Genomic DNA, 25,807 nt, shown 5'->3' with positions numbered 1-25,807 from the left:
TTCCTAAACCTGCGATCACCCAATAAATCTTCAGATATGAAAATACCCACAAGCTATTTAACTCAAAACAATTATTTTATTTATTGCCCGTCCTGCCATCTTTCATGGGTTCAATCTGGACATAGACTGTCATTTATCTCAAAATCCAAACATTGTGGTGCCATTATCATTGCTGTGCTCATCACTTCATAATTATGCAACAGTACTGTATATATTTATTCATACTTAGCCACTGCAATGAGTTTTTTCTTAATGGGAAAGCAAAGGCAAAATGAAAAGTACAAAGCAGAAATTCTTACGACTTAGAGTAATTCCATATAAAAGAAAGCGATGCACAAGTCATCAATGAGTACTACATTAAGACATAGCATCTTTTATTTAAGTGCAAACTCACAGGAAATGTCTACTTTAATGTTTCAATTAAAAGAATACAGTGCTATGCACATTTTGTTAAGGTCACCTTACTGACATTAGTGTACAGCTGCATGCTCTACTATGATGCTTTCTTTATTGAAATCATAACTTACTGTTGCAATCATACGCAAATTTCACAACCTTGAATCAAATATACAGAAAATACATTCATAGTGTCCAAATGCACTGAAGCAGCATTTCAGTGGCAGCTGATTGGCACTGGTGCGACAATAATGAAAAACAGACCTTCTCCTGTCCAAGTTAGGCTACATGAATCTGGAACGCAAAACATTGTCACAGCTCACGGAGTCGAGTATATGCCTTTCGGCAAATAAACCACTTCAATGTGAAGTAGCTTCATAGGGTTCAATAGTGGTTTTTGAACATTCTTCGCAACCAATCTAGTGTTGAGCCTACTGTTGACCACTCTCTGCAGTGCTGGTCTCCCAAACATTTCAACAAACAAGAGGTTTATATGGTGTCATGAAGCAGCTTGCAACTGCTGATAGTACTTGAAAAATGAAGTCCCCTGGATACTGCATATACTTAGTACAGCTGCTCCAGGTAAGTCCCTACACTCTGCAGAAACAAAAATAAAGACATTTTCAACATGTTAAAACATTCCTTGTATGAACCAAGGCAAGCTGCTGTTATATTTACCAAATCTGGCACTTGTATCCAAAACTAAATGATTAGAAGGTAGCCGCACTTCACCAAAATACAAAGATTCGATGCAATGTTCAATCTCATCTATTATATTAGCAAGTGGCAAATGTCATTTATAGGAAATAAAATGTGGTGAAATCGTGAAAAACACCTCCAAATAATTGATATTTTGTCTATTTATAATACTGTCTGAAAAAAGCTATCGCTTCATCATCATTCATTATTGCTTCTGTCAAATAATGCAATTGACTAGCCGATAGAGCAATTGAAAATTAAGATTCAAAGGAGCACAATCATTGAATAAAAATTATTTTGATGGAAAATGGTAAAACCATTTTTTTGTCATGGTGGCCTTAAGAAATTTGGGGTAAAAAGCTTGATGATACATTCTTACTCCAATCTTCACATTCGATGGCAATAAATATGTCAACTCAATTGAAATGTCAGAAGTCATGAGACAGTGAAACCAACAAAACACACTAACATTTCTAGTGCCCTACACTGAGGAGAGGTTAAATGCTTTTTTACTTTCTATGGGAAAGGAAGACAAGACAATAAAACAGGGGGCTCTTACGTACTCTTATAACAATTGCCAGGATGCAGCATTAATGATCAACATGGATAGGTTACTGGAATGGACCCAAGATGTAGCAGTTGTAGCAGACATACAGTTAATGTACATAAAGTGTGGGATAATATTTTGGGGGAAATAAATTAGAGAATGAGTGTTAAAACTCAATGGAATGCTGCTGACAATGCGCAGGAAATAAAATGTAAATGCACAATCCCTTGTTGCTTGAAATTGCAAAGGCAAGTAAGTAAAGTTCTTACAGAACAATTTTATAGACAGGAGAACAGGCCATAATTTGAAGCTAATGAAGATACACAGGAAGGGGAACAGTGAGGAAATGGGAACAGTTTTGTATTATTCTAGGAAAATTAGCATAGACAAGAGCCAAATGATTTATTTCTATTCTATATCTCATCAGACATGTGCCTGATATTTTGATTGGGAAGGGGGTGCTGTGGACATATACAGAAAGAAAAACATCACTTTCTCCCTTATTTCTTTACGGATTGGAAACATTAACATAATTTTCAGAAAGTTAACATTTGAACACAATATAAAACATTTAAAAACACTGGAAGTACACTACAATTGTAGTTCTTTTATATTCAGCAATCAGATGAGTCGAAAGGAATTTAAAACACTAGCATGTGCCCAATGGAAAGCAGATCAACCATAATAGCAATTGTTTGGTTAACCACCTTGTTAACTCTACCACCAAAACGAAGTTCTACTGGAGCAGGAGAGCATTAGCCAAGATTTTGCAATAGAAATAACGGTGAGGCTATCAGCAAATTGGACAGCAACTTCTGGTGTCCTCACACACGCAATTAAACATGAAAACCCAAATGTTGTGCTCCTCCACAGGCTGAGTTGCAAGTCCTCAGCACTGAAATTCATATCAAGGTGTGATGCTGTGATTGCGTCAAATAAAAATGCCAGAAAAACTTGGGGCTGGTGCATTCAGGGCTGAGTGAATTTTTAATGGAGTCATCAGTGGAAAACAGCCACTCTAGCACTGAAAATTTTATAAGTAGACAGACTCATTCCTTCAGAATTTAGTGGTGGAGATTTAAAAAAAAAAATTCTTCTCTATTTTTGTCTCTCTCTCTCGTCTCTGTCTAAATTCCATCTTTCTTCCCCAATCTCCCTTTCACTTTCTGTACACAATTTAAATTTCATTTAAAATTCTTGGACCCTGCATGTCTCCGAGGATTCTTCAAGGTTAGAGAGCTTCGTTGTTTCTTTCCCTGCTAGACACAGATCTGAGAGAGAGGGTGATGTGCAGAAAATGACCTCCAAAAGTGCAAGATACTGCTCAAAAGTTCAGCAGGGGTGTGTGACGGCCAACAGCATGACTAACAGTGATAGCCTTGCCTTCATCACTGACTACAAAATTTGGACCATGGTTTTAGGGGTAGCCGGTGGTGGCATTGAGTGATCGAAGAAAAGAAACAGTTAAACAGTTCCTACCTTAGCTACTTTTCCAGTATACCCTGGAACTGAAGATAAATGAAAGCCTTGATCCCGTAGTTGTCGTAATTGATTTTTCAAAGCCTCAATGTTTCTAGAACAAATATTTCAATACTAATATGTCAAGCTGTCTGGTAAATTATTTCATCAGTGCTTAAGTTTCAGAAATATCGCACTTCTAAAAATATATGAAATACAACATGATTCCCTACTCCTCAAATGGATAACTTGATCCATCTTTCACTTTAAGGAGCATCGTAATTTGGGGAGGGGAGTTAACTACTGTACTTTTGCCACACAATTTAACCCAGACAGAAACTGGCTGAGTGCACATATCTTGCTTCTGTCAGCCTGTGGCATTTGATGACTACAGCAAAGAAAAACAGCAAATTATCAGTGATCAATACAATAACTTACATCCTTGCTCTGTAACAAACTCACTACAAAGCCCAGGTGACAACTAGCTAAAGGTTCACAACAGTTTTCTACATGTCTGCTCAGGAATTTGATGAGAATAAGGAAAAAACGAGAGAGCAGTGGAGGGTGGGTCACTGAATGCATTCCAGGCTGAGTTTGAAAGTTTTTCGATCTTTTTTGATCTACAAGGGAGTCAAGAGTTATGCAAGCAAAGTTAAGGCCACAACCTTACTGATGGTAGAGCAGACTCAGATGGTGGCATTGGGGCAGGGCACAAATGACCCACTCCTGTTCCTTTTAATAGCCTTAGGAGCTAGTTTTTTTTTTAGTCAACCCAAGATAGTAAACTATCAATTGGGGATATTTAAAATATTAGTTTCTGCATTTATTGAGAAATGAAATGTGTTTCACTTACCGATCTTCTACATGAGTTTCATCATTTTTTGTATTTGCGGATAGCTCCGGCCACCATTGCTTAAGGACAGCTCGGAGCCAGTTTAAACCAACAATCAAATATCTGCAATATACATATAGATATTAAGTGAAAATGTTATATACATGTTTTACTATGTCACATATCTCAACAGGCCACAAACAAATGTAAATCTATAAATAAAATTTGCGCTGTGATGGCAACAAGATGCAGTGTTGAGTCTGAGCTTTTCAATTGGCATGATAGGTCAGACAAACTGGGTTAAATATGTTTCACTTAGTTTACATGGGGCAGCTACCAAAAAAAAACCTTATATCAATTTTTTGGACATTATCTTACTCACTTTTCCCAACGAGAATGTACCTGGCACAAACTTAAGAGTTGTAAACTACATGCCTTTTGGGAAGGACCATGAGATTTAGATTTTTTTTTAAAAAAAAAGGACAAATGATCTGAATACAACTGACCTAAACCACCACCCTCAAAGCCAGCCCTACAAAACTTGAAACCCAGTCTCAACAACATGGAATCTCGACAGTTCTGAAGAGTCATATTGGACTCAAAACATTAACTCTGTTACGTTCTCCACAGGTGCTGCCAGACCTGCTGAGTTTTTCCAGCGCTGCTTTTATTTTAGGTCTCCAGCATCTGTAGTATTTTGCTTTTTCTTAATGAAATCCCTGCCCATCGTCAAATCCATCTCTCCCATCCTTCAGACATTAGTCTGAACTCAGTTTCAGCTGAGACTGTGGCCAACATCCAAACTGGTGCACACCCCAGCTTAATATAGACATCATGCCACTACTGTGCAAATTACCCCAGCTTCATACACAGCCCATGAATAAAACTGCAAGAGATTCAGTGTTTCTTCAACAACAAAAGAAATCAATTTACATTTAAAAGGGAGGTGATGGAGGAGTCAACAAAATTGAAGGAAACAGATCTTTTATCTTTCCAAAAAACCATTACAGTTGTGATTTGGAATCTATGACTAATTAAAACTTTTATTCAGTCTGGACTACAGACTTTTACTTTAAATTCTGCTCCTGATTTAAGCTGGTTTTCCCATTGCCCACCCCAAGATGGAACACATCGTCATACAATACTCAAAAGGCAATCTAAAATGACCAAACTTCTTGTCTTGTTGCATGTAGAGCAGGACGAGTTAAATTTCTCAAATGATCGCAAAGCTATATATAGTGGAAAACATTTTCCTCAAAATATCCATTGGATTACATTGGATATATGGCACAGAAAGAGACCATTTGGCCCACCTAGTCAAGGCCAGTGTTTATGCTCTACTCGAGCCTTCTCTCATCTTTCCTCATCTGAATCTATCATAACCCTCCAATCCCGTCTTCATATGCTTGCCTAGCTTCCCCTTAAATGCACTTGTTACTTCAACCACTCCCGGTGGTCCGGTATATTAGGTTCCTAACACACAAAGCAGGTTTCTGTAATTTCAATTATACTTACTCTTCAAACCTGCTTCTCAATAACTCCTGCACTAATGGTAAGAGGTCAACACAACAACCTATGGAGATGCTTTGTTTTTCTTCCTCCAGACTACAAGCAAAAACAAACATCATTAAAAACTATTTGACAAAACTAGCAACATTCCAAATTAAAATTTTTTTTTCAATATTACCTCTTTGTCAGCACTGGTAGGCAATCTGCAATAACAGCAATGTCCTGTATCCTACAGGCGGTAAAAGATTCAATGTCAAATATGAAACAAGAATTAAGGCAAGTTGCTGAAAGCAATTGTTCATGGCAAGAAACAAAATAGAAGATTTTCATCTTTCCAGTACAGATGGTGCTCACTTTAATCATATATTGCAGGAGTGGCCAAACTTTCTGAACTTTAGAGCACCATGTGATAATCATCAGACATTCGTGAGGCACGAGACACAGACGATCTCTACGGACACATTTTTATTACTATTGCACATTATTACTATTGTTTAACAAAAATGTAAGTGCAAATAGTATAAAAAGTACATGCATGCAAGAGCATTTACAAACTTATTTATCTCCTAGCCCCCGTAGCTTGTCTTCTTGCAGTCCAGCATTCCTTCCCCAGCTCAGCTTTAATTTCAACATCAACCTCCAGCACAACCAGCCCACCACTTGCAAACTTGCACATGGTTGAGGAGACTCGGTGCCCTGCTTCTGCTGCCTGAACGCCCAAAGTCTTCAGCAAGAAACGCATTGAGTTTGGGTCGCAACAAAGGTTTTGCACGCATTTGCCTAATGGTTAATTAACAAATGAACGAATATCACACAGGAAAGGACGCCAGGTGCAGTCAGAAACAGCTCGTAGTCTACAATCAAATCGCTACATTTACATTGGAGCGCAAGGCCGCTCCACCAATTGTCCGTTCATCCCTTCCACAACATAGTCCTCTCCAGTACGACCGCACATCATGAGCCTGCTCTGCCCCCTGGTCACTGAGCCACACTTTATGTGGAAAAGAGCCACATGAAGCTCGTAAGCTCTGGTTTGGTCATCCCCGATATATTGTATTCCAAAATAGCAATGATCTCTGATTATGGAATTTGTAACACTGGCTTACAGGAAACAGATTTAGTATTAAGCTAAAGATCAATAAAGCATGACTGTTACCTGACCAGGTAAGCTACCAGCTCGCTTGCACTTTTTTGCCAGAACGTCAGGGCAACATTGAGTCTTAGATTTCTACCAAATAGCACTTGTGTCATAGTAGCATGATCCTTGGAAATCTGTGGTATGAATAGAATCAAACAGAGAGTTAGATAGAAAATGCAGTCACTTATACATTACTAACTACTGTGATGATTTCCACAGCTCAGGTTCTCTCTTCTATTCTGGTCATCTTTCCATTTCTTTGAAGGCTAGAAATACATGTTAAAATTAGCAGGCAAACACAAAGTGTTTCTATGATCACCATATTAATGGAGACCTTGCAATAAATGGGTTAATACCTCTGCTAAATTAGCTAAGGTGGACAAGCAAATGATACTTTTAACACTTGCCATTAATGCTACCAGTGTTAGTGCTCTATTTAAATCTTCATTGTTCTGAAGCTTTGCAACTTCCTCCTTCCTCCATGACTCATTTAATACAGATTAACTGATGGTTAAGTATTCATGGAAACAGCTGCCTACATATAACACAGGGATGCTACGAGGCGTGATTCCGCAATATTATCGTTGGATAGAATCCATCAAGGATAGGCTTCACAACACTGGAACAGAAACAACCATTTTTAAAATCAATTATATGACCTTTTAGGTGTCGTCATGTGCAATGACAACAAAGTAAAAAAAGCAACTCAGCCAGAAAAGAAACTGGCCTCTGCCTCGAGCTGTCCATAAAAACCATCTCTTTGGCTGAGTTGCTGTGCTTATGGAAGAAGCAGTGGCACTTCATTCATTTTAAGGTGCTCCTGTCACCTTTGAGACCAGCACAGCCAAATGACATTAAGTTGACATTGACATGAACATATAAAGACCCTGAAAAACACACTACAATCAAAAGGAAATTCACAGATTAACAGAAGATCAAAGGGCTATTCACTACTTTCCTTAAAGCAGAATAGGGAACAGCAACCCTGTACAGAAAAAACGTTTAATATTTAAACAGAATTATAAGACCTGAATTTGATGCTCCTGACCTTGGTAAACGCACCACATGATGTGGGACAAACTCAGAAACCACAAAGTACCAATGTGAACACTGGTTCATGCGCAGTTAGTTGATCTCAACAGCGACATCATCAGAGGTATTATTGTTGGCTTTCTCGGTTGGAGAAACATTAGGTTCGGGGGTGGGGAGGGTTGGTCACTGTCAGAGATTCCTGTTCAGAAGCATGTGTGGATCAAAACAGGTTGTAATGATACGCTAGATTGTGTTTACAATGATGTCATGGTTCTACCTCACCACCTACCATCTTTCCCAGTCATTTCACCACCTTGAATTGCTACACCAACTGCTGGTCTGATTTCCAGTACTGGATCAACAGAAATTTTCAATAATGATCTTGCATTTACACGGTGCCTTTCATGCCTTGCCCAAAGTGCTTTACAGCCAGTGAAGCACTTTTTGAAGTAATCACTGCTGCAATGTAGAAAATGCTGCAGGTAATTTGTACACAGCAAGCAACAAGGAACAACAGTGCAATAAATGACCAGGTCATGTTTTTTTTTTGTTGATCAAAGGTTAAATATTAGGTCCAGGGCACCAGGGCCAAGTCTCTGCTCTTTTTTGAAATAATATCTGTGGGACCCATTACATCCACCTGAGGAGACAGATCGGGGGGCTTCAGTTTTATGTCTCATCCGAAAGACAGCCAGCCGAGTGCAGAGCTCCCTTAGTACTGATACCTGGAGTGCTAAATACTAGAAAGACCCAAGTCATTGCCTTCCGTCCTCGCTACACTGTCCCTAGCCATTTAGTGCATTCCTCTTCCCTAGCCACTGACTGAGGTTGATCTAGACTGATTGCAACCTCTGCATCTTATTTGACTGAGCTGAGCTACTGATCACACTTCCTCTCTATCAATAAGACCACCTACTTCAAAATGCACAATATTTTCTTTCTTTGCTACATATCAACCCATTGCTGCTACAACTGTTAATTTGGCCAGTCTCTGACATTCTATAAACTTTAGGTCATCCAACAGTTTGCGGCCCGTATACGAACTCAAACCAAATTCTGTTCATCCATACTCGCTGATCTACAAGCAATGTCTCAAATTTAAACTTCTCATCCTGGTGTTCAAAAGACTTATGGGCTCACCCTGCCACCACCCCACCTCAGCTCTAACCTCCTCTAGCCTTATAACCCTCCCAGATTTCTGCACTTCTCCAGTTCCAGTCTTTCTCACAACCTAAATTACTAATGCCTCATCGTCGGCAGCCATTCTGCTGAGGGCCCAAATTCTGAAATTTCCTCTCTAAACCTTACCCCTTACTCCTCCTCCAAGACAGTTCTTGAAATCGACCCAAAATAAAAAATGCTGGAAAAACTCAGCAGGTCTGGCAGCATCTGTGGAGACAGAGAAAATGTCTTGAGACCGTATGCAGCTCTGAAGAGGAGTCATACGGACTCCAAATGTTTACTGTTTCTCTCTCCACAGATGCTGCCAGACTTGCTGAGTTTTTCCAGCATTTCCTGTTTTTATTTCGGATTTCCAGCATCCGTGGTATTTTGCTTTTATCTTGAAATCGACCTCTCGGATCAAGCAAATGTGGAGAGACTGGAGAACTTCAGGCTGTTCTCCTTAGAGGAGAGATGCTTAAAGGGAGGTTTAATAAGGATGTTCAAAATCATGAAGGGTTTTATAGAGTAATTAAGATTCCTTTAGCAGAAGAGCTCGTAAGCAGAAAACAGAGATTTAAGGTAATTGGCAAAATAACCAGAGTTAGATGAGGATAATATGATTAGGCGCTGGAATGCATTGTCTGAAAAGATGGTGGAAGTAGATTCAATAATAATTTTCAAAAGGGAACTGGATAAATACTTGAAGGTTGGGGGAAAAAAGTGGTTTCCTCACAGTCAGACCACATTTTCAATGGGCATCATCAAAAAACTCTCAGAAATATGTTGTAGCAACATTGGAGAATTTTTGACATCCCACCTGTGCAAAATAATCTGCATATGTTACAGTAGCACCAGTCTGTGAAGCAGGAGAATCACTAGAGTTCAACAGTGAGCTGCGATTGTCATTGCTTAATTTAGGTACAGTTCCTGAACAGACTACTTCGTTTTCTTTATTTGCCATTTCACAGTCCAGCAAGCTTGGATGCTGCTTTCCGTTGCTCACGTTACTTTGGACTCGATGTCTACTCTTCTTTTTATAGCACGTCGCTTTGGATGTTCTGTGCAATGTTTTCTCCGTTTGTCCAGTAGATGATCTGTAGAGACAAATCCAACAGTCGTACACACACTTGCAGCCAGAAAAATCACATTATACTCCTTTCCAAACTACAGGCCAGCACTTCCACCAAACAACAAAATAAAAATTGTACAAAGCTGTTCCCCATGGTGGCCCTTTGTTAATTATAACAAAAGAAACACTGCCCCATCTCATGAAATTAATGCAGAACTTGGGGATCTCATCTGGAAGGGGGGTGGTGGTGCTGGAAGTACAACCTTGGACATGAGAAACGCATCTTAGGTATATAAAAAATTCTCTTTGTAATGTTTGGGAATATATGACAATTCAAAGCAATGAATTCCTCCATTAAATTCTAGATCTGAATTGTAATGAAATATGCAATATTAATGACTGAGCTCATTTAGCTTAGTTCTGTTCTACAGCCTTAGTAAGGCCAACTTCAGTATCACGAACTGGTTATTCGACTGTTTAGCAAATCGTATTTGTTTCCCCCTCCAGCATAATCTCTAGGCCAGGAGTTGCATGAAAGCAATTGATAATTTTTATATTAGGGGTTAATGAAGTGGAGGAGGGCAAAGGCATCAGTACAATTGGGTTTCATAAGAGATGTTATAATATTTTCTGCATCTGTGACATCATCAGAAACTAGTGCACTGCAGCTAATAACCATCTATACTCTTATTAAGACCAACTGTTTAGGTAAAAAGTTAGGGGTCAGCTTTTAAACGAGTAACATTTTGGAATGGTTTACTTTCAACTAAAGCATACCCACCCGCACACCTAACATGGCACTGAAATGAATGGAGAAAGTGGCTCCACACTATCCATTTATCATCTCTCTCACTCTCTCTCACCCCCCCCCACCCCCCTTCGTTTTTATTAAGGCGCCTCCCCCGCCCCCCAGGAGAGGAAGCTGTCGACTGGGCCTACGGTTTCAATGCTGTTGGGGGTGGGTGGGGGTTGCTGGGGCCAGGACAAGGGCTGCACCATTGGAAAATGTCACCCTGATGGCTCCCATCCCTTGATCTAAGCCTTAGTGCTGGGGGGACTGCACTGAGTCGTACTCGCAAGGACCCAAACGTCAAGGCCCAAGCCGCCACCAACCCCGCCCCCCCCAAGGAGGGCTGAGCTCAACGGTTGAGGACACAAGGCCCTGACTTTCATTTATTTCAAGCTCGCTCCGGAGGCTGGTCCCTGCATTCTGTTTTCATGGGTTCAGTTTATTACTCCTCTCCCATCTGTCAGTTTCTCCTCCCAAAATTCAAAATTGATCTCTTGCTGCCTCAATTGACAACGAGGAACTGGGGGAAATATGGCAAGTGTAATTTTTCTCTGTGAATAATGCATTGAGGTGTGTGATGTGATTGTAGAGATTATACTTTGGTTCTGAAATTTTTGGGCTTTGATCCTTGAGGTATATGAAAAGTTGTTATTTCCAGCCAAAAGGCATGGGATCGACTTTTATACAAGATTGATGCTTACATGAGTATATACAGTATACATCATGACTTTAAAGGAAGGCCAGCAATTACTTGTTAAGTATATTCCTCTTTCCAGTGAGTTTAAAAAAATATAGAGTGCTCATCACTTCAGTATCCACCCCAACTTTTCAACACGTCATACAGGTCATCAAAAGTGCTCTTGTACCACTGTCTGTGCACGCACAAATGCATGACCAAATTCACAGCAGAGAAAATGGTCACTGCTCTGAGGTAGAAGCAGGTCTTAAAACTAGTTTATTCCAGAGCACATACGGCACATACTAACCATGATGAGAGACGAGGACACAACCTACAACAACTGTTCTGATGAAAAGTCATTGACACGAAACATCAACTCTATTTCTCTTCACAGATGCTGCCTGAATTGCTGAGTACTTTGCTCTATGGCATCTACCTACTTGCTTTCCGGGGTGTAGTTTTTCGGGGTTGTATGGGAGTAGTGGTTTGAAAATGAAAACTTTCAAACTTTGCTTCAGGGGGTGTCTCACCGTGTGCTTCTGGCTTCAATTTAAAATAGCAAGTGCTTCCAAAGGAGTTGAGAACCTCAGAACCCTGACCAAAATACTTTACTAAGATCCATTTAGATCCAAGGTTCAATGCAATGCTGGTTTTCCATTAAGCGAAACACATATAGCATTTGATTCACGTAATGAAGGTGGCCTGAAAGGGCTGCAGGGAGTTTGGGGGTGCTTTGCCACTCCATTAAAGAAAAATATAGCTTTTTCAATTATTTTTGAGGTCAGGAGGGAGCATGATTTCTCCTCTAAGCCCCAGAAAAACTTTCTGCCTGCTGCCAATTCCTCCACTGCATCCCCATGTCAGGAATGCATGGAATGCTAGTAATTCCAAATTCCCTCGGCAGAGGAACCAGTAGTTTTCTCACTCCCACCCTCCACATCAGCAAGCTACCTGTCCACACTTGTTCAGCTCTGGCAGTTCACTGTGCTATTAAAAAGTGATGCAACTAGGAAAACAGATTGGGCCTTGTGCTACATCAGGTGCAGCGGACTCTCTTCCTACTCAATTTAAACATATTCAAAAACCAACTCCTAGAGAGCAAGGACAATTTGTTAAAAGTTTATCCTTTAAAGTAAAATTATGGATAGTGCAATAGGAGGCCTAACAGTCTAGACAAGTGTTACCATACAAACAAGTTAAATCAGGGACTGATCTCACCTTTTAATTTCAGGATTCTCCTCTTTACATTCCGAGATTCGAACCTGGTATTAAAACACAGTCATTATAAATTTCTACATTATGAGCAATAGCTTACTCAGATAAATCTTTGGCTGGCATGAAAGGGCTTCTTGTAGGGAAAAAATATTATGTAAGCCTGCCGTATTTCTCTAATGTACAAAGACCTGGATCTGACCACTTCCCATAGACTACAGTTAGCCTGAAGCCTGCAGTTGTCATTATCATGGACGTATCTGACTGACAGCGTAAGAATTTAATTAAGAAATATACATTTGATGCTGTTACTTTTAGCATTCAATTTCTGACCCTACCTAACACAGTGCGCATTAATGCCTACGGCAAAAATGCAGATTGAGAATGCGTTCAATTCTCAAAAACTGTAGAAAGGAATATATTTTTTTCCAAAATGGGAGAATCCTTGATCAATTACATTGACCATTGAAAAAAGGTTGCAATACTTTAAAACAGCATCTTCCAAGAACAGGTCCCAGTCTGAAATTTTACAATTAATGAATGTAACAATGCAGCAAATAGCCTCAGACAGATACTAATCTATCTGAACTAAGTTAGAAAAGTTTTTTTTCAAACTTAAAAGGGTTTAATTCCTTTTTTTTTAAAAAAAAGTTTCAAACAAACTTTATCTTTATGCTTAACTACTGGATTCTCCAGCTAGAATATCCATAAAACAATGGCACAGTTGGGTGCCTTCTAAGTATGCATTTTTATGAATTAAGAATGGAACTCTTGAGATTTGCAGCTAACACATTCAAAATAGTTGTATAGATGATTTATATATGGGCAAATGTGCTACACATCTGTTGATGCTTTACTTCAATGTATGTAAGTCTTTAACCTACCCAATGCAAGTGTTGCTATTTAATCTGAAGATATCAATAGGAGATTGGCTAGATTATGTTGCCAGTGCAAATTTAGCAAACTAAATTTAAGTAGCTTGACCTCATAATTCAATGCATTAGTTTTAGACAAATATATCCTTATAAAATACTGCACACAAGAATGAACCAGTCAGCAACTGGGTGCATGGTGGGGGCAGGTTCAACCCTGGTTTTCGAAAGGGACTGAGATAATGAGCTGAAGAGAAAAAAAAAATGTAAGGGGGGTGCTACAGGGAAAAGGCAGGGAATTAGGATAGCTGCTCAGCTCTCAGAGAGCTAGCATATACACAATGGGCCAAATGGCCTCTTCCGTGCTGTAACTATTCAATGATTCTAAATCAAACTAATACTCATCACTTCAAAAGTACCTTGGTGGTTTAGCATAGAGTATTGCCAGAATTAGATATAAAGGATTCCATAATACGCTAAAATGTCTATTTTGAAAACAAAAAGCATGCTAATGGTCATGATGAAAGGTCATTGATCTGAAACATTAACTCTTTCTCACCACAGCTGCTGGTAGACTTAAGTATTTCCAGCATTTTCTGTTTTTATTTCTATTGTTTGCTTTGCTACTGAGCATGATAAATAGTAAAAATATGCTTTATCTAAATAGGGATAGACACAAAAAAATACACTTTCAAAAACAGTTCCTCTGACATGTCTTCCTTAACTGAGGTTTTCCACCCAAGGTGGAGGACAGGGCCCTCAACCGTGTCCGGCCCATCTCCCGCACATCTGCCCTCACACCTTCCTCTCCCTCCCAGAACCATGATAGCAAGTCATGCCCTCACTTATCACCCCACCACCCTCCGCATTCAAAGGATCATCCTCCGCCATTTCCACCAACTCCAGCAGGATGCCACCACCAAACACATCTTCCCTTCACCCCCCCCCTCCCCGGCGGCATTCCGCAGGGATCGTTCCCTCTGGGACACCCTGGTCCACTCCTCCATCACCCCCTACACCTCAACCCCCTCCCACGGCACCTTCCCACGCAACCGCAGAAGGTGCAACACCTGCCCCTTTACTTCCCCTCTCCTCACCGTCCAAGGGCCCAAACACTCCTTTCAAGTGAAGTAGCATTTCACTTGCACTTCCCTCAATTAGGGAATTCGTTGCTCCCAATGCGGTTTCCTCTACATTGGAGAGACCAAACGCAGACTGGGTGACCGCTTTGCAGAACACCTTCGGTCTGTCCGCAAGCATGACCCAGACCTCCCTGTCGCTTGCCATTTCAACACTCCACCCTGCTCTCATGCCCACATGTCTGTCCTTGGCCTGCTGCATTGTTCCAGTGAAGCTCAACGCAAACTGGAGGAACAGCACTTCATCTTCTGACTAGGCACTTTACAGCCTTCCGGACTGAATATTGAGTTCAACAATTTTAGATCATGAACTCTCTCCTCCATCCCCACCCCCTTTCCGATCCCCCCCACTTTTTTTTCCCAATAATTTATATAGATTTTTCTTTTCCCACCTATTTCCATTATTTTTAAATGTATTTCCATCCATTGTTTTATCTCTACCTTTTAGCCTATTTCGATCCCTTCCCTTCACCCCACCCCCACTAGGGCTATCTGTACCTTGCTTGTCCTGCTTTCTATCCTTAATTAGCACATTCCTTAGATAATATCATCACCTTCAACGCCTCTTTGTCCTTTTGTCTATGACATCTTTTGGCTATCTCCACCTATCACTGGCCCTCTATCCAGCTCTACCTGTCCCACCGCCCCCCTTAAACCAGCTTATATTTCACCTCTTTTCTATTTTTACTTAGTTCTGTTGAAGAGTCATACGGACTCGAAACGTTAACTGTGTTCCTCTCCGCAGATGCTACCAGACCTGCTGAGTTTTTCCAGGTATTTTTATTTTGGATTTCCAGCATCTGCAGTTTTTTGCTTTTAACAAAAAAAAATTATTGTTATGACTACTTCTAACAATCACTTCAAGCCAAAAACATCAAGTGTTTTGCTCAATTCAAATAACTATCATGTTCTTTGATTTTTGAACTTTTCAAATGTGACTCATTCCTAAATAAGTGCTATGCCATAAAACAGTGATTTCAGAAAGATTTGAAAGAGCCATGGGCTTTAACCATTTAGACAAAGGTTTATTTGTTTTTGGGCCAGGCACTTTAGATATGAAACCAGATTAGCTAGTTTGCAGAGTGTCACAAAGCTCAGTCTATTTAGAAGCCTTTCCTTTGAAGCTGCACTCCAGGGTGTGGGGAGAAGGAGAGGTGGCTGGTTTTATTGACAGGCTTATTGGCAAACCACTCGATGGGAAGCAAAAATAAAAATACCTGGAAAAACTCAGCAGGTGTGGCAGCATCTGCAGAGAGGAACACAGTTAATGTTTCGAGTCCGTATGACTCTTCAACAGAACCCGCTGAGTTTTTCCAGGTATTTTTATTTTTGTTTTGGGTTTCGGGCATCCACAATTTTTTGCTTTTAACTCGATGGGAAAGATGTCAGACGAGCAGCCTTCCCTGTGGCAGGGAAGAAGGAGAGAGAAAAACAGTAGGTCAGGAGTGCAAGTCTGGCCTTGAAATGGGCAACTCGCTCATCTCAAGTCCAAAGTCAACGAGAAAGAGAACATCTGCCAAAAGAATTTCATCAAGGGTTAGTTTTTCATTTTTCTTATTTGCAATGAGGATTCTGTAGTAGTTAAAGTACAGGGGAGATTTGATTACAACAGTTTTTATATTTTCACTTGCTGTATGCAGCATTACGAAGCTGCTTAACAATTTCTATCTGCCCCACAAAAGTGTTTCTAGGCCACCTGCTAAAACATTGTAGAAATGCACGTAATTGACACAATAAGGGTGGGGAGGTGTGTGGCTATTAGACTTGCAGACTACACCACCATAATTATATGGCCAATATAAATATATACACACACACAGACAGGTGACCAGAAGCTCAGGGTCACACTTCAGGCTTTTGACAGAAATGGGGCAGTGCTAAAGGCAAAGGACTTGAGAGAGATGCTACAACAGATTATAATCTATACATACTGTGGATTGGCAAAATGTGGTGCACTTCCTAGAGACCAGGAGTCTCTGATAGGAAGGGTCAATCACCATAGGGTCACTTTTGAACAATGGCAAAGTGACTGGTACAAGACCTGAAGCTCCAGACCTGGTGCAGTTTCCCTGCTTTCTGGAATCTATGACAGGGCCCAGAGCAAAAAAAGGCAAAAGTCTGAAAATAAAATAATGAGGGAACATCACATTATTGAAAACAGAAGGATAACTATTGAGAAGACTAGTTTGGGACACTGGACAAGGCTGGGAACGGAAATGCTATGTAATGCACTTGCGCAAAGGCACATGTCTCCGATACAAACTACAGTGATTTCAGTGAATAAAAATAGTACTTAATGAGATGAGGCAATTATACACATTGCAGAATGAAACTACAAATATTTTCGGCTCACCTTTTTCATAGTCTCATTGCAATCAGGATGCATCCTTTTAGCAAGTTGCCTTTTTTCGAAGCATTCATCCTCCACACCAAATGACAATACACCTTGCCTGACATCTTGATGTCTAGATGCCATAATCACTTGCAATCCTAGATTAGAAACAAATGAGAATAATTACTATTGACTCTTTTTATTAATCTTCAACAAGATAGTTAGATGCCAACCCACTCGGCCAGCTTGGTTTGCCCTAATCAATCCTCCTCGCCCCATCCTCTTCAGCTTGGACCCAGATTCTGAGATACTCTGCTTTTTACCACAGACACTAAACTGCTTTGAGTTAGAGTCTCCCTGGCCACTGGACCTGTTACCAACAATTCTTAACAAACAGCCTTTTATCTGAAAACTCCAGTTTCCTTACAATGCATAATTAAATGTAAAAGGAGCCCGTTCGTTTCGGAATCATAAACAGAATTTCACTTACATTTCTATAACATAAGAAAGTTGCCTGAACACTGCAGAGGGGGAAAGAATAATGTTGGGATTCCAAGCAGGAGAGAAGAGGAAGTCAGTCAAAATGGAGTTTCAAAGGAGGTTTTTGAAGGCACAGCAAAGGGAACACTGGAGGGGATATCGGAGGGGCAGACCACAGTGGCTGCAGGAAAAACCACCAATGGCTGAGGAAGTAAATAGAAAATACAGTAATTCAATGTTAGAGGCAGAAGGCACATACTGCTCGAGGAAATGATCGAGGTGTGATGGGGCAAGACAATGGAAGGATCTGAACACAAATATTAGGATCTTAAAAGCGATTCACTGGGCCTTGTTCAATCAGGTAAGCAGACAATGGAGGTGGTGCAGGACTGTGCACAGGAAAGTAGACGGGACATTATATTTCAATAAGGTCTAACTTGTGAAGCATGGAGCCAGGGATTTGCAGGGAGGAAAACATTTGTAATTCTAGCCTTGAGGTGCTTAAGAAATGGATGCATAGACATTCACAGGGATAAATTGGGGGCTCTGGTGATACTTAAGCCAAACACATCATATAAAATTCCTTTCATTAAAAAACATTCCAGATTCAGTTTCTCAAATTTCTACTCAGCACAAAACCTGAACTTTGCTATTTCCAGGCCACATACTTCACTGCTCCCAGCGTCAGCTGTGGCTCATTTGGAAGCACTCCGAGTCACATTGTCATGGTTTCAAGTCGCACTCCAGGGCTTGAGTACAAAAGTCTAAGCTGGCACTCCAAGACAGTGCTGAGGGAGCACTGCTCTGTCAGAAGTGCCATTTTTTGGTTGAGACATTAAACCAAGGCACCATCTGCCTGCTCGGGTGGAATTGAAAGAACCCGTAGCACTATATTGAAGAAGAGCAGGGGAATTCTCCCTAGTGCCCTGGTCAATATTTATCCCTCAATCAACATCACAAAAACAGATTACCTGGTCATCGTCACATTGCTGTTGTGGGAGTTTACTGAGTGCAAATTAGCTGTTGTGTTTACTCGGGCTGAATTTTCCCCCTGTTGCAGGGGTCGTGCAAGTTACGGGTGTGGACTTGATCGGGGACGCGCCGCCATTTTACGTGGGCGGGCCAATTAAGGCCCCATGAGCTGAGACATGTGAAAGAATTATTTTTAAAATTTTTATTGAATTTTAAAACACTTCATGAAACCTCATCTCGCCCGTGGATGAGGTTTCATGAAAAATGTGAAGGCCACCTGGGCTCTTCGCTTGCCACCAACCTTGAGGTTGAATGGGCAGCTCAGCTAATTGAATTAATTACTATTTAAATGGCCTTAATAGGCCTTTGACAGTCTGGCGGGCGCACAGCCGACTCGGCAATCTAAATGGTGCGCGGTGACGTTGGGACGCCTGCCCGATGTCACCACACGTCATTTTACACATCGGCGAGCGGGCCCCGCCCCTGCTTGCTGGCCAGAAAATTCTGCCCCTCCATTACAACAGTAACTACACATCAAAAAGTAATTAATTGGCTGTAAAGCGCTTCTGAGCCAATCAGCGGCTGTGAAAAGTGCTACATAAATGCAAGTCTGTCTTTCTTTCAGATCCATACAGGCCTATCCCAGTCGCTGTATTCACTGCAATTAACAAGGTAACATGAAACCGACCCCACCCCAAACCAATCCAGCTTCCAACTCAGGCATCATTTCAAGTTCATGTTCACATCTGTTCCATTCTCCAGGGTCCCCGACCACACATAAGCAACAGCATGCAGGTTTATAATATTAAACACCAATTAATTTAATCAAATATGCACCTAATCTTAAGATCTATGAATAAGCAGTTGCTCCTCAATTAAACATGTTGGACACAAGACCTCATATTGAACAGAATCGCTTGGGGTTTCCTTTTTAATAAATCTACACTTTTTTTTTGAAAATACTGATGTCATTTCAGAAACTACTGATGCTGTTCCACATCCTTTTATTTGTTGATGACATGTATCTGGAGCTCATCATATAATTGGGCATCGTATTTTCTGCTTATGATTTTGCACTTCCTTCTTTCGATGTTTAATCACAGGAACCACAGGACAAGAGTTTGCTATACTCATCGATATGTTGGAAAGCGCCGTATCAGGAAAGGTTAAACTTGTATGAATAGTTCTCCTAAAATCTTGCCTAAAACAACCAATTTTAGGCAAGCCAAGCACTGTGCCCTCTGATTTTTATTTGGCAGTTTGCGGCCCTTTCAATTGTTTTGTGCAGTAACTCAAAGTTGTGCATGACCTGCATGGGAACTCTGATGGTACTCCATTTGGAAAGGGGGGAATTAATACTGCACTACATATTCTTCCCAACAATTTAAAGTTAATCCTTGTATTTTTATGTGCGAGTGACACCTCAGCTACTTCAAACCGGTGTTTCAATAATTGAAACAGTTCGCTTAGATCCTAACTACAGAGCAAGATTAAAACCACTGACTCAATTTGTGGTGGGGACTCAATTCCCAAAACACGGGAGGGAAAAAAATCCCAAAATACATTTTTTTCAAAAACATAAATATTCACTCACTGTAAAGTGGCGATCTTAACTATGATGCCTACATATGAAAATATTTTAAAATAGTTTTGAGGCAAGCTTATTTTATTCATTCACAGGATATAGAAGTCAATGCGAATGCAAGGATTTATTGTCCTTCTCCAATTGTCCTTGAAAAGCTGGTGAGTTGTGTTCATGCACTGCAGCAGTCCAGGCAGTGAAGGTACTCCCACAGTGCTGTTAGGAAGGTAGGGAGTTTCAGGATTTTGGTCCAGCCTTGTTGAAAGATGGTGCGCGACTTGGAGGTGGTGGTGTTCCCGCATGCACGCTACCCTGTCTTGCCAGTAGTGGCCACAGGTTTGGAAGATGCTATTGAAAAAGCCCAGGCAATTTGCTGTAGCGCATCTTGTAGATGGTACATACTGCAGCCATGTTGTGCTGGCGGTGCAGGAAGTGAATGCTTAAGGTGGTGGATGCAATGGCAACCAACCTGGCTACTTTGTCTTAAACAGCATTGGTTCCTTGACTTGAACCTGCACTCGTCCAGGCGAGTGGAGAGAACTCCACCCCAATGCTGATTCCTGCCTTGTAGGCGGTGCAAGAACGTTGGGGAGATGCGTGAATCATTTGCCACAGAATACCCAGATACTGATCTGCTCTTGTAACCACAGTATGTGTGGGGCTTAAGTTTCCAGTTAATGGTGCCCCACCCCTCCTCCCCAAACCCAGAATGTTGATGGTGGGAGAATTTGATGATGGTGATGGTAATTGAATGTCAAGGGAAGGTGGCCAGACTCTCTTCTGAGAGGTGATCATTGCCTGGCACTTGTGTGGTGCAAATGTTATCAGGCCAAGACTGGATGTTGTTTGGGTCTTGCTGCATGTGGAAATGGACTGCTTTATCATGAGGAATTGCAATCGGCACTGAACACTACACATTCATCACCAAACCTCCCCACCTCTGATCATATGATGGAGGGAAGGCCATTGGTGAAGTTCCAGCTGTCTTTCAGCTGCTAAGACAAAAGGAATGCTTTAACACTGCATATGAGAAATATATAGTAAGAGCACAATTCCTTGTCAATTTTGGAACTGTGAATTCTTCCAATAACCTTCTCGCATCTGAATACTGGACACGTGGGCAAGAGACCACACAAATACTTTCAGTGGAAAGAAAATGGCTGAGAAAAAAAAAACTATGGAGAAATTCGAAGCTGCTATATCAGCCTTAAAGATTGTGCTTCACTAATTCTAATTATATGGATATTCACACCCTCAAAGAACAGCTGTCATACAGGAAAAGGAAAAAAAATAACTGCCTGCTAGATCTAGGACAACTGCAGGGTGTCACTGAAATCTGAGATCACGTATAGTGGAGATCAGCTACATGTGTGCTCTGCAGACCCTAATAAACAGAAAGAAAGCAGAAAGAGAACAAAAGGGGGAAGAAAGAACATGTGACAATAATGTGATAATGACCCAGATTTTCCTGTCAAAAAATGCTTGCTGCTCTTTATGTACAAATAGTAAAGTTGATGGGCAAATGCACCGTTAACTCAAATGTCCAAAAGCTGCCCTCCAAATCGCAATGCTCAGTAAAGCTTCATGACAATGGCTTTTTGATATCTGACTCATCATTCCAATGCACTGAATTGAATGGCACAAAGTTATTGTATCTGAGGAGATACAAAATAAACCTCAACGCAGAAAGTTAAGTCATGTCCATTGCAGCTTAAGTGCCTTTAAATAGCCTGATAATTGTTCATTACAACCAGGAAAACTCTCCCTGACACTGAAAATTAACTATTACAAGTGTTAAACTTCATTGATTTAGTTAATTTGTGAATTTAGAAAATGGAAAATTTTGACTTTTTCTCGTGTTAATCTTTTTCCGCTCATTTCATCTTTGTTTCCCTCCCCATTTCTATTTCTAATCATAGCTGGAGTGCCACTTGCAACGGTTTCTCTTCTTACTTTTGTAGTTAGCTCTGGTGTCTACCGAGGATCAATCCTTGTTCCCCTCCTGCTTCTCACCTACATGCTGCCCCCCTCCACAACATCACCTGAAAACAGTGTCAGTTTCCATGTGTGCTAAGGCCTCCAATGCCTCTATTGTCACCAAATTATTAGGTTATTTGTCTGACAACCAGCAGGAATTTCCTCAATTTAAATGTCAGGAAGCTTGAAGCCATAACAAAAACAGAATTACCTGGAAAAACTCAGCAGGTCTGGCAGCATCGGTGGAGAAGAAAACAGTCGATGTTTCGGGTCCACACGACCCTTCAACAGAACTGAAGTATAGTTAGGAGAGGGGTGAAGTATAAGCTGGTTTAAGGTGGGGGGTGGGGGGTGGTTGTAGGGACAAGGAAGCAGTGATAGGAGCAGATAATCAAAAGATGTCACAGACAAAAGGATCAAAGAGGTGTTGAAGGTGGTGATATTATCTAAGAAAAGTGCTAATTAAGAATGGATGGCAGGACACTCAAGGTACAGCTCTAGTGGGGGTGGGGTGGAAAGATTGACAAGGTATTAGTTGTAGATTTAAAAATAATGGACCATTGTTTACAATCCCTGCTCCCCATTCAATCCCTCTCCCTGGCAAACGTGAGACACGGAACCGGACAGTTCACATCATCAGTGTTATACTTGATCCTGAGATGAGATTCTGACTGCATATCTGTGCCATGGCCAAGACCACCCATTTCCATCTCCGTTACATCGCCCAACTCCACCCATTTTAGCTCATCTGCTGCTGAAACCCTCATCCGTGCTTTCGTATTTCCAGACTTGACTATACCAACACACTCCTGGCTGGTCTCTCACTTTCTACCCTTCACAAAACCGAGATCATCCAAAACTCAGCTGCCAGTGTCCTTACTCGCAACAAATTCCGTTCATCCACCAACCGTATGCATGCTGGCTGAAACCAGCTCCTGGTCAATCAATGCCTCAATTCTAAATCTTTCATCCTTGGTTTCAAATGCCTCCATGGCCTCGCTCCTCCCCATCTCCGTCATCTTGTCCAGCCCCATAATCCTCCGCGATATCTATGCTCATCTGGTTCTGGCCTCTTGAGCAACCCTGATTTTAACTGCTCCTCCACTGGGAGGCTGTGCTTTCAGCTGTCCGGTAGGCCCTAAGCTCTGTTTTCTCGTAGATGCTACCAACCTGCTGAGTCCTTGCAGCATTTGCAGTTCCTATTTCAGATGCTCAGCATCTGCAGTATTTTGCTTTTTCTCTAGCAACTGTATATCTTGCAAAAGTATTGAACAAAAGCCAAGTACTTCACCAAAATGGGTGGGGGGAGAGGGTGGGGGGAAGAGAGAGAGAGAGAACAAAAGTGGCACACAACACACTAGAAATGTTTTAGTTAAAGTGGAAAAGAGAATTATTTTTATTTTCCACATGGTATTTAGGTAAAGATCTCTGAAGCCTACTTCCTCCCCTGTCAGACAAGGTTACCACTATCACAAAGTCAAAAGACAGACCCACTCGCTGAATACAGTTCTGTAATGGTCACATTAGAGCTGGATACTTAATACTGCAATAAGATAAAAGCAAAATACTGCGGATGATGGAAATCTGAAACAAAAACAGAAAATGCTGGAAAAACTCAGGTCTGGCAGTATCTGGCCACATGGCTGCTGAGTTTTTCCTGCATTTTCTGTTTTTTTTTAATTTTTGCAGAGCGCCGAGACAAACGATCACCAGCAGCTCCAAGAAACAAAAATACTGCATCTAGTTTGTGTTTCAATTATCCTTGAGTTAGTATAGTGATTTGGAAATGGCAGAGGTTAGGAAAGGATCAGAAACACTATACAGGAAAAAGTGACAACTCTACATTGAAAAGAGGTCAAAGTTAATGTCATAAACAATCAGGTGTTCTTTAACCATCAATATACCAAGCAGTCTGTAACTATGTAGGAGCATGTTACAAGAATACTACATTCAATGGAATCAGACCACATTTTAAGACAGAATTGAAGATCAGCGATTTACATGTGCTGTTTTCACATTATTGTGAAAGGCTTTGGTGGAACTGAGCCAAATCTTCAGCTGACTCAAGCACGTCAGAATCAGGTGTTAAGAGACGACCCCTATCAGCGATTTTCTCTGCTTCAACCTGACAGCCGGTGCAAGGATGAATGCTCTAGTTGCAATGTTAATTTTATTAAGTACACAATTGACAAATTACATCCATATATCAAAAGTGGAGTATCATTGTTCAGTTGTAGCCCAGTCACATCACTCTGGGGTTTGGGAATGATACCTTCCTCGAATTACAAATGTCCCAGTTATAGGGGACATTTAATAACTTATACATGTAGCACATTAAGTCAAAACAGCTCAAACAATGAGAGACTTAAGCAGGCAAACACACAGCTGCTCTGCAGGGATATTCCACAAACTTCAATGAGATTAATGGCCAGTTAATCTGTTTGGTGTCGTCAATTTAGTAGATTGCCTGCCCTAGTTCCAATGGTACCACCCACCTGAAGCGCAGTGATTTGTTACCAGTTATGTGCACATACTTCCCCACTAAACAAGTAAAGGCATTTAGAAATCCTATTCGACCTCACCTTCTTCCAATGTATCCAAAAGCTAGTGAGCAACAGTGAAACTGCTTCAGAAACCTAAAGTAGTGTGGAAGACCTTACCCACACAACCACCACTGCCTTTAGCTTTCACCACTCAGTTCTGTTCATCCACATTATTCAGCGTGAATGAAAGGAAAAACTCAGGTCCTCAAAAAAAATAATAATAAAGGACTCCAGGGCAACAGCAGTGACTAACTCACGCTTACAACATGACGCCAGTTTCGAAAATTGTGAACAGGTTTGTTTTGGAAATAGGTTTGAAAATGTTAGCTTGCAAAGCCACTCACAGGTTTGTAACAAACACTTTAAACGTGCATTCTGTATTCCCAGCAGCTACAAAGAAAACAACAGTTGTCAAACAGTAGACGATCTGCCAGCCACCAATTTCACAAAATGGTATTTGATAACCTTACCCTTTTTATACAGACTTCCCTTAGTGCCACTCCCAGCCAGGCAAACAAAATGGACCCAAACGAATTTCTTACTGAGATCTGGCAGCTCTTTGGGGATAATTGAGATAATAGTTGAATGAGTTCCCACATTTTAAAATGGGACATTTTCAGGCTTTATTATAATATTAATCCTACAAAAAATTACATAAATGGTTATGCTTTGGGTCTTAGCCGGTAATGACAAGTTAGTTTACACTGATCCCAAGAATGTTGGCCGACGCAAGGGGTTTATAAACGTTCAACAAATACATTTAGATTAAAAATAAGAAATTACCCTCCCCCCCTCCCCTCCTGTTAATCCCAATCTCCCTGCCCGGCAGAAACTACACAAGTGCGAAGCCTCCGGGAGGGAAGTCACTTACCTGAACATTTTACAGTATTTCAGTGGGATTGCGAGCGGTTAGAATCAGTCCCTCCTCCTCCTCCCCGCTTCCCCTCGCCTCTATCAGCCGCTAACGGGCCCCACCGGCCGCCACTCTCCTCACCTGAAGCTGCGCCATTCAAAGCGGGCCCGCGGCACGCCGGGATGGCTCGGTCCTCCCAGCCGGAGGACTCAACCCGGCATGGGGCCCGCGGCACGCCGGGATGGCACGGTCCTCCCAGCCGGAGGACTCAACCCGGCATGGGGCCCGCGGCACGCCGGGATGGCACGGTCCTCCCAGCCGGAGGACTCAACCCGGCATTGGCCCGCGGCACGCCGGGATGGCTCGGTCCTCCCAGCCGGAGGACTCAACCCACACGGGGCCCGCGGCACGCCGGGATGGCTCGGTCCTCCCAGCCGGAGGACTCAGGCCGGTGTAGGCACTGCCCCCAGCTCCTGATAGGATTTGTTCTTCTGTTCAGATCATAACATTCAGCAAAGCCTTAACTCTGGGA

At 41.4% G+C, this 25,807-nt stretch overlaps 1 protein-coding gene across 2 annotated transcripts; it reads right to left on the bottom strand.

The window, feature by feature from the left end:
- Positions 1-357: 357 nt before the first annotated feature.
- Positions 358-25,572, bottom strand: katnbl1 (katanin p80 subunit B-like 1). Of its 2 annotated transcripts, XM_078563245.1 has the most exons (10): positions 25,294-25,559; positions 16,890-17,026; positions 12,532-12,575; positions 9,593-9,869; positions 6,598-6,713; positions 5,620-5,670; positions 5,448-5,537; positions 3,954-4,055; positions 3,122-3,215; positions 358-993 (listed from the first exon to the last, which is right to left on the bottom strand). In XM_078563245.1, the coding sequence occupies exons 2-10, from the start codon at positions 17,010-17,012 to the stop codon at positions 961-963; spliced, it is 930 nt and encodes a 309-aa protein (XP_078419371.1). In that variant the 5' UTR covers positions 17,013-17,026; positions 25,294-25,559; the 3' UTR covers positions 358-960. The 2 variants fall into 2 exon arrangements, with proteins under 2 accessions (XP_078419371.1, XP_078419373.1); XM_078563247.1 differs by lacking the exons at positions 358-993; positions 3,122-3,215; positions 3,954-4,055; positions 5,448-5,537; positions 5,620-5,670 and adding an exon at positions 6,301-6,517 and having other exon boundaries at positions 25,294-25,572.
- Positions 25,573-25,807: the final 235 nt, after the last annotated feature.

Source organism: Cetorhinus maximus, chromosome 18 (assembly GCF_964194155.1).
Source record: "Cetorhinus maximus chromosome 18, sCetMax3.hap1.1, whole genome shotgun sequence".
Taxonomy (NCBI): domain Eukaryota; kingdom Metazoa; phylum Chordata; class Chondrichthyes; order Lamniformes; family Cetorhinidae; genus Cetorhinus; species Cetorhinus maximus.
This window is presented reverse-complemented; position numbering and strand designations above follow the sequence as displayed.

Excerpts from the sequence above, each read along its gene's own strand:
- katnbl1 (XM_078563245.1), bottom strand. The coding sequence starts at position 17,012 with ATGGCATCTAGACATCAAGATGTCAGGCAAGGTGTATTGTCATTTGGT. Across the intron at positions 9,870-12,531 it reads GAGAATCCTGAAATTAAAAG|ATCATCTACTGGACAAACGG; the intron begins GTGAGATCAGTC and ends TTGTCTCTACAG. Across the intron at positions 4,056-5,447 it reads TTGAGAAGCAGGTTTGAAGA|ATATTTGATTGTTGGTTTAA; the intron begins GTAAGTATAATT and ends TGTATATTGCAG.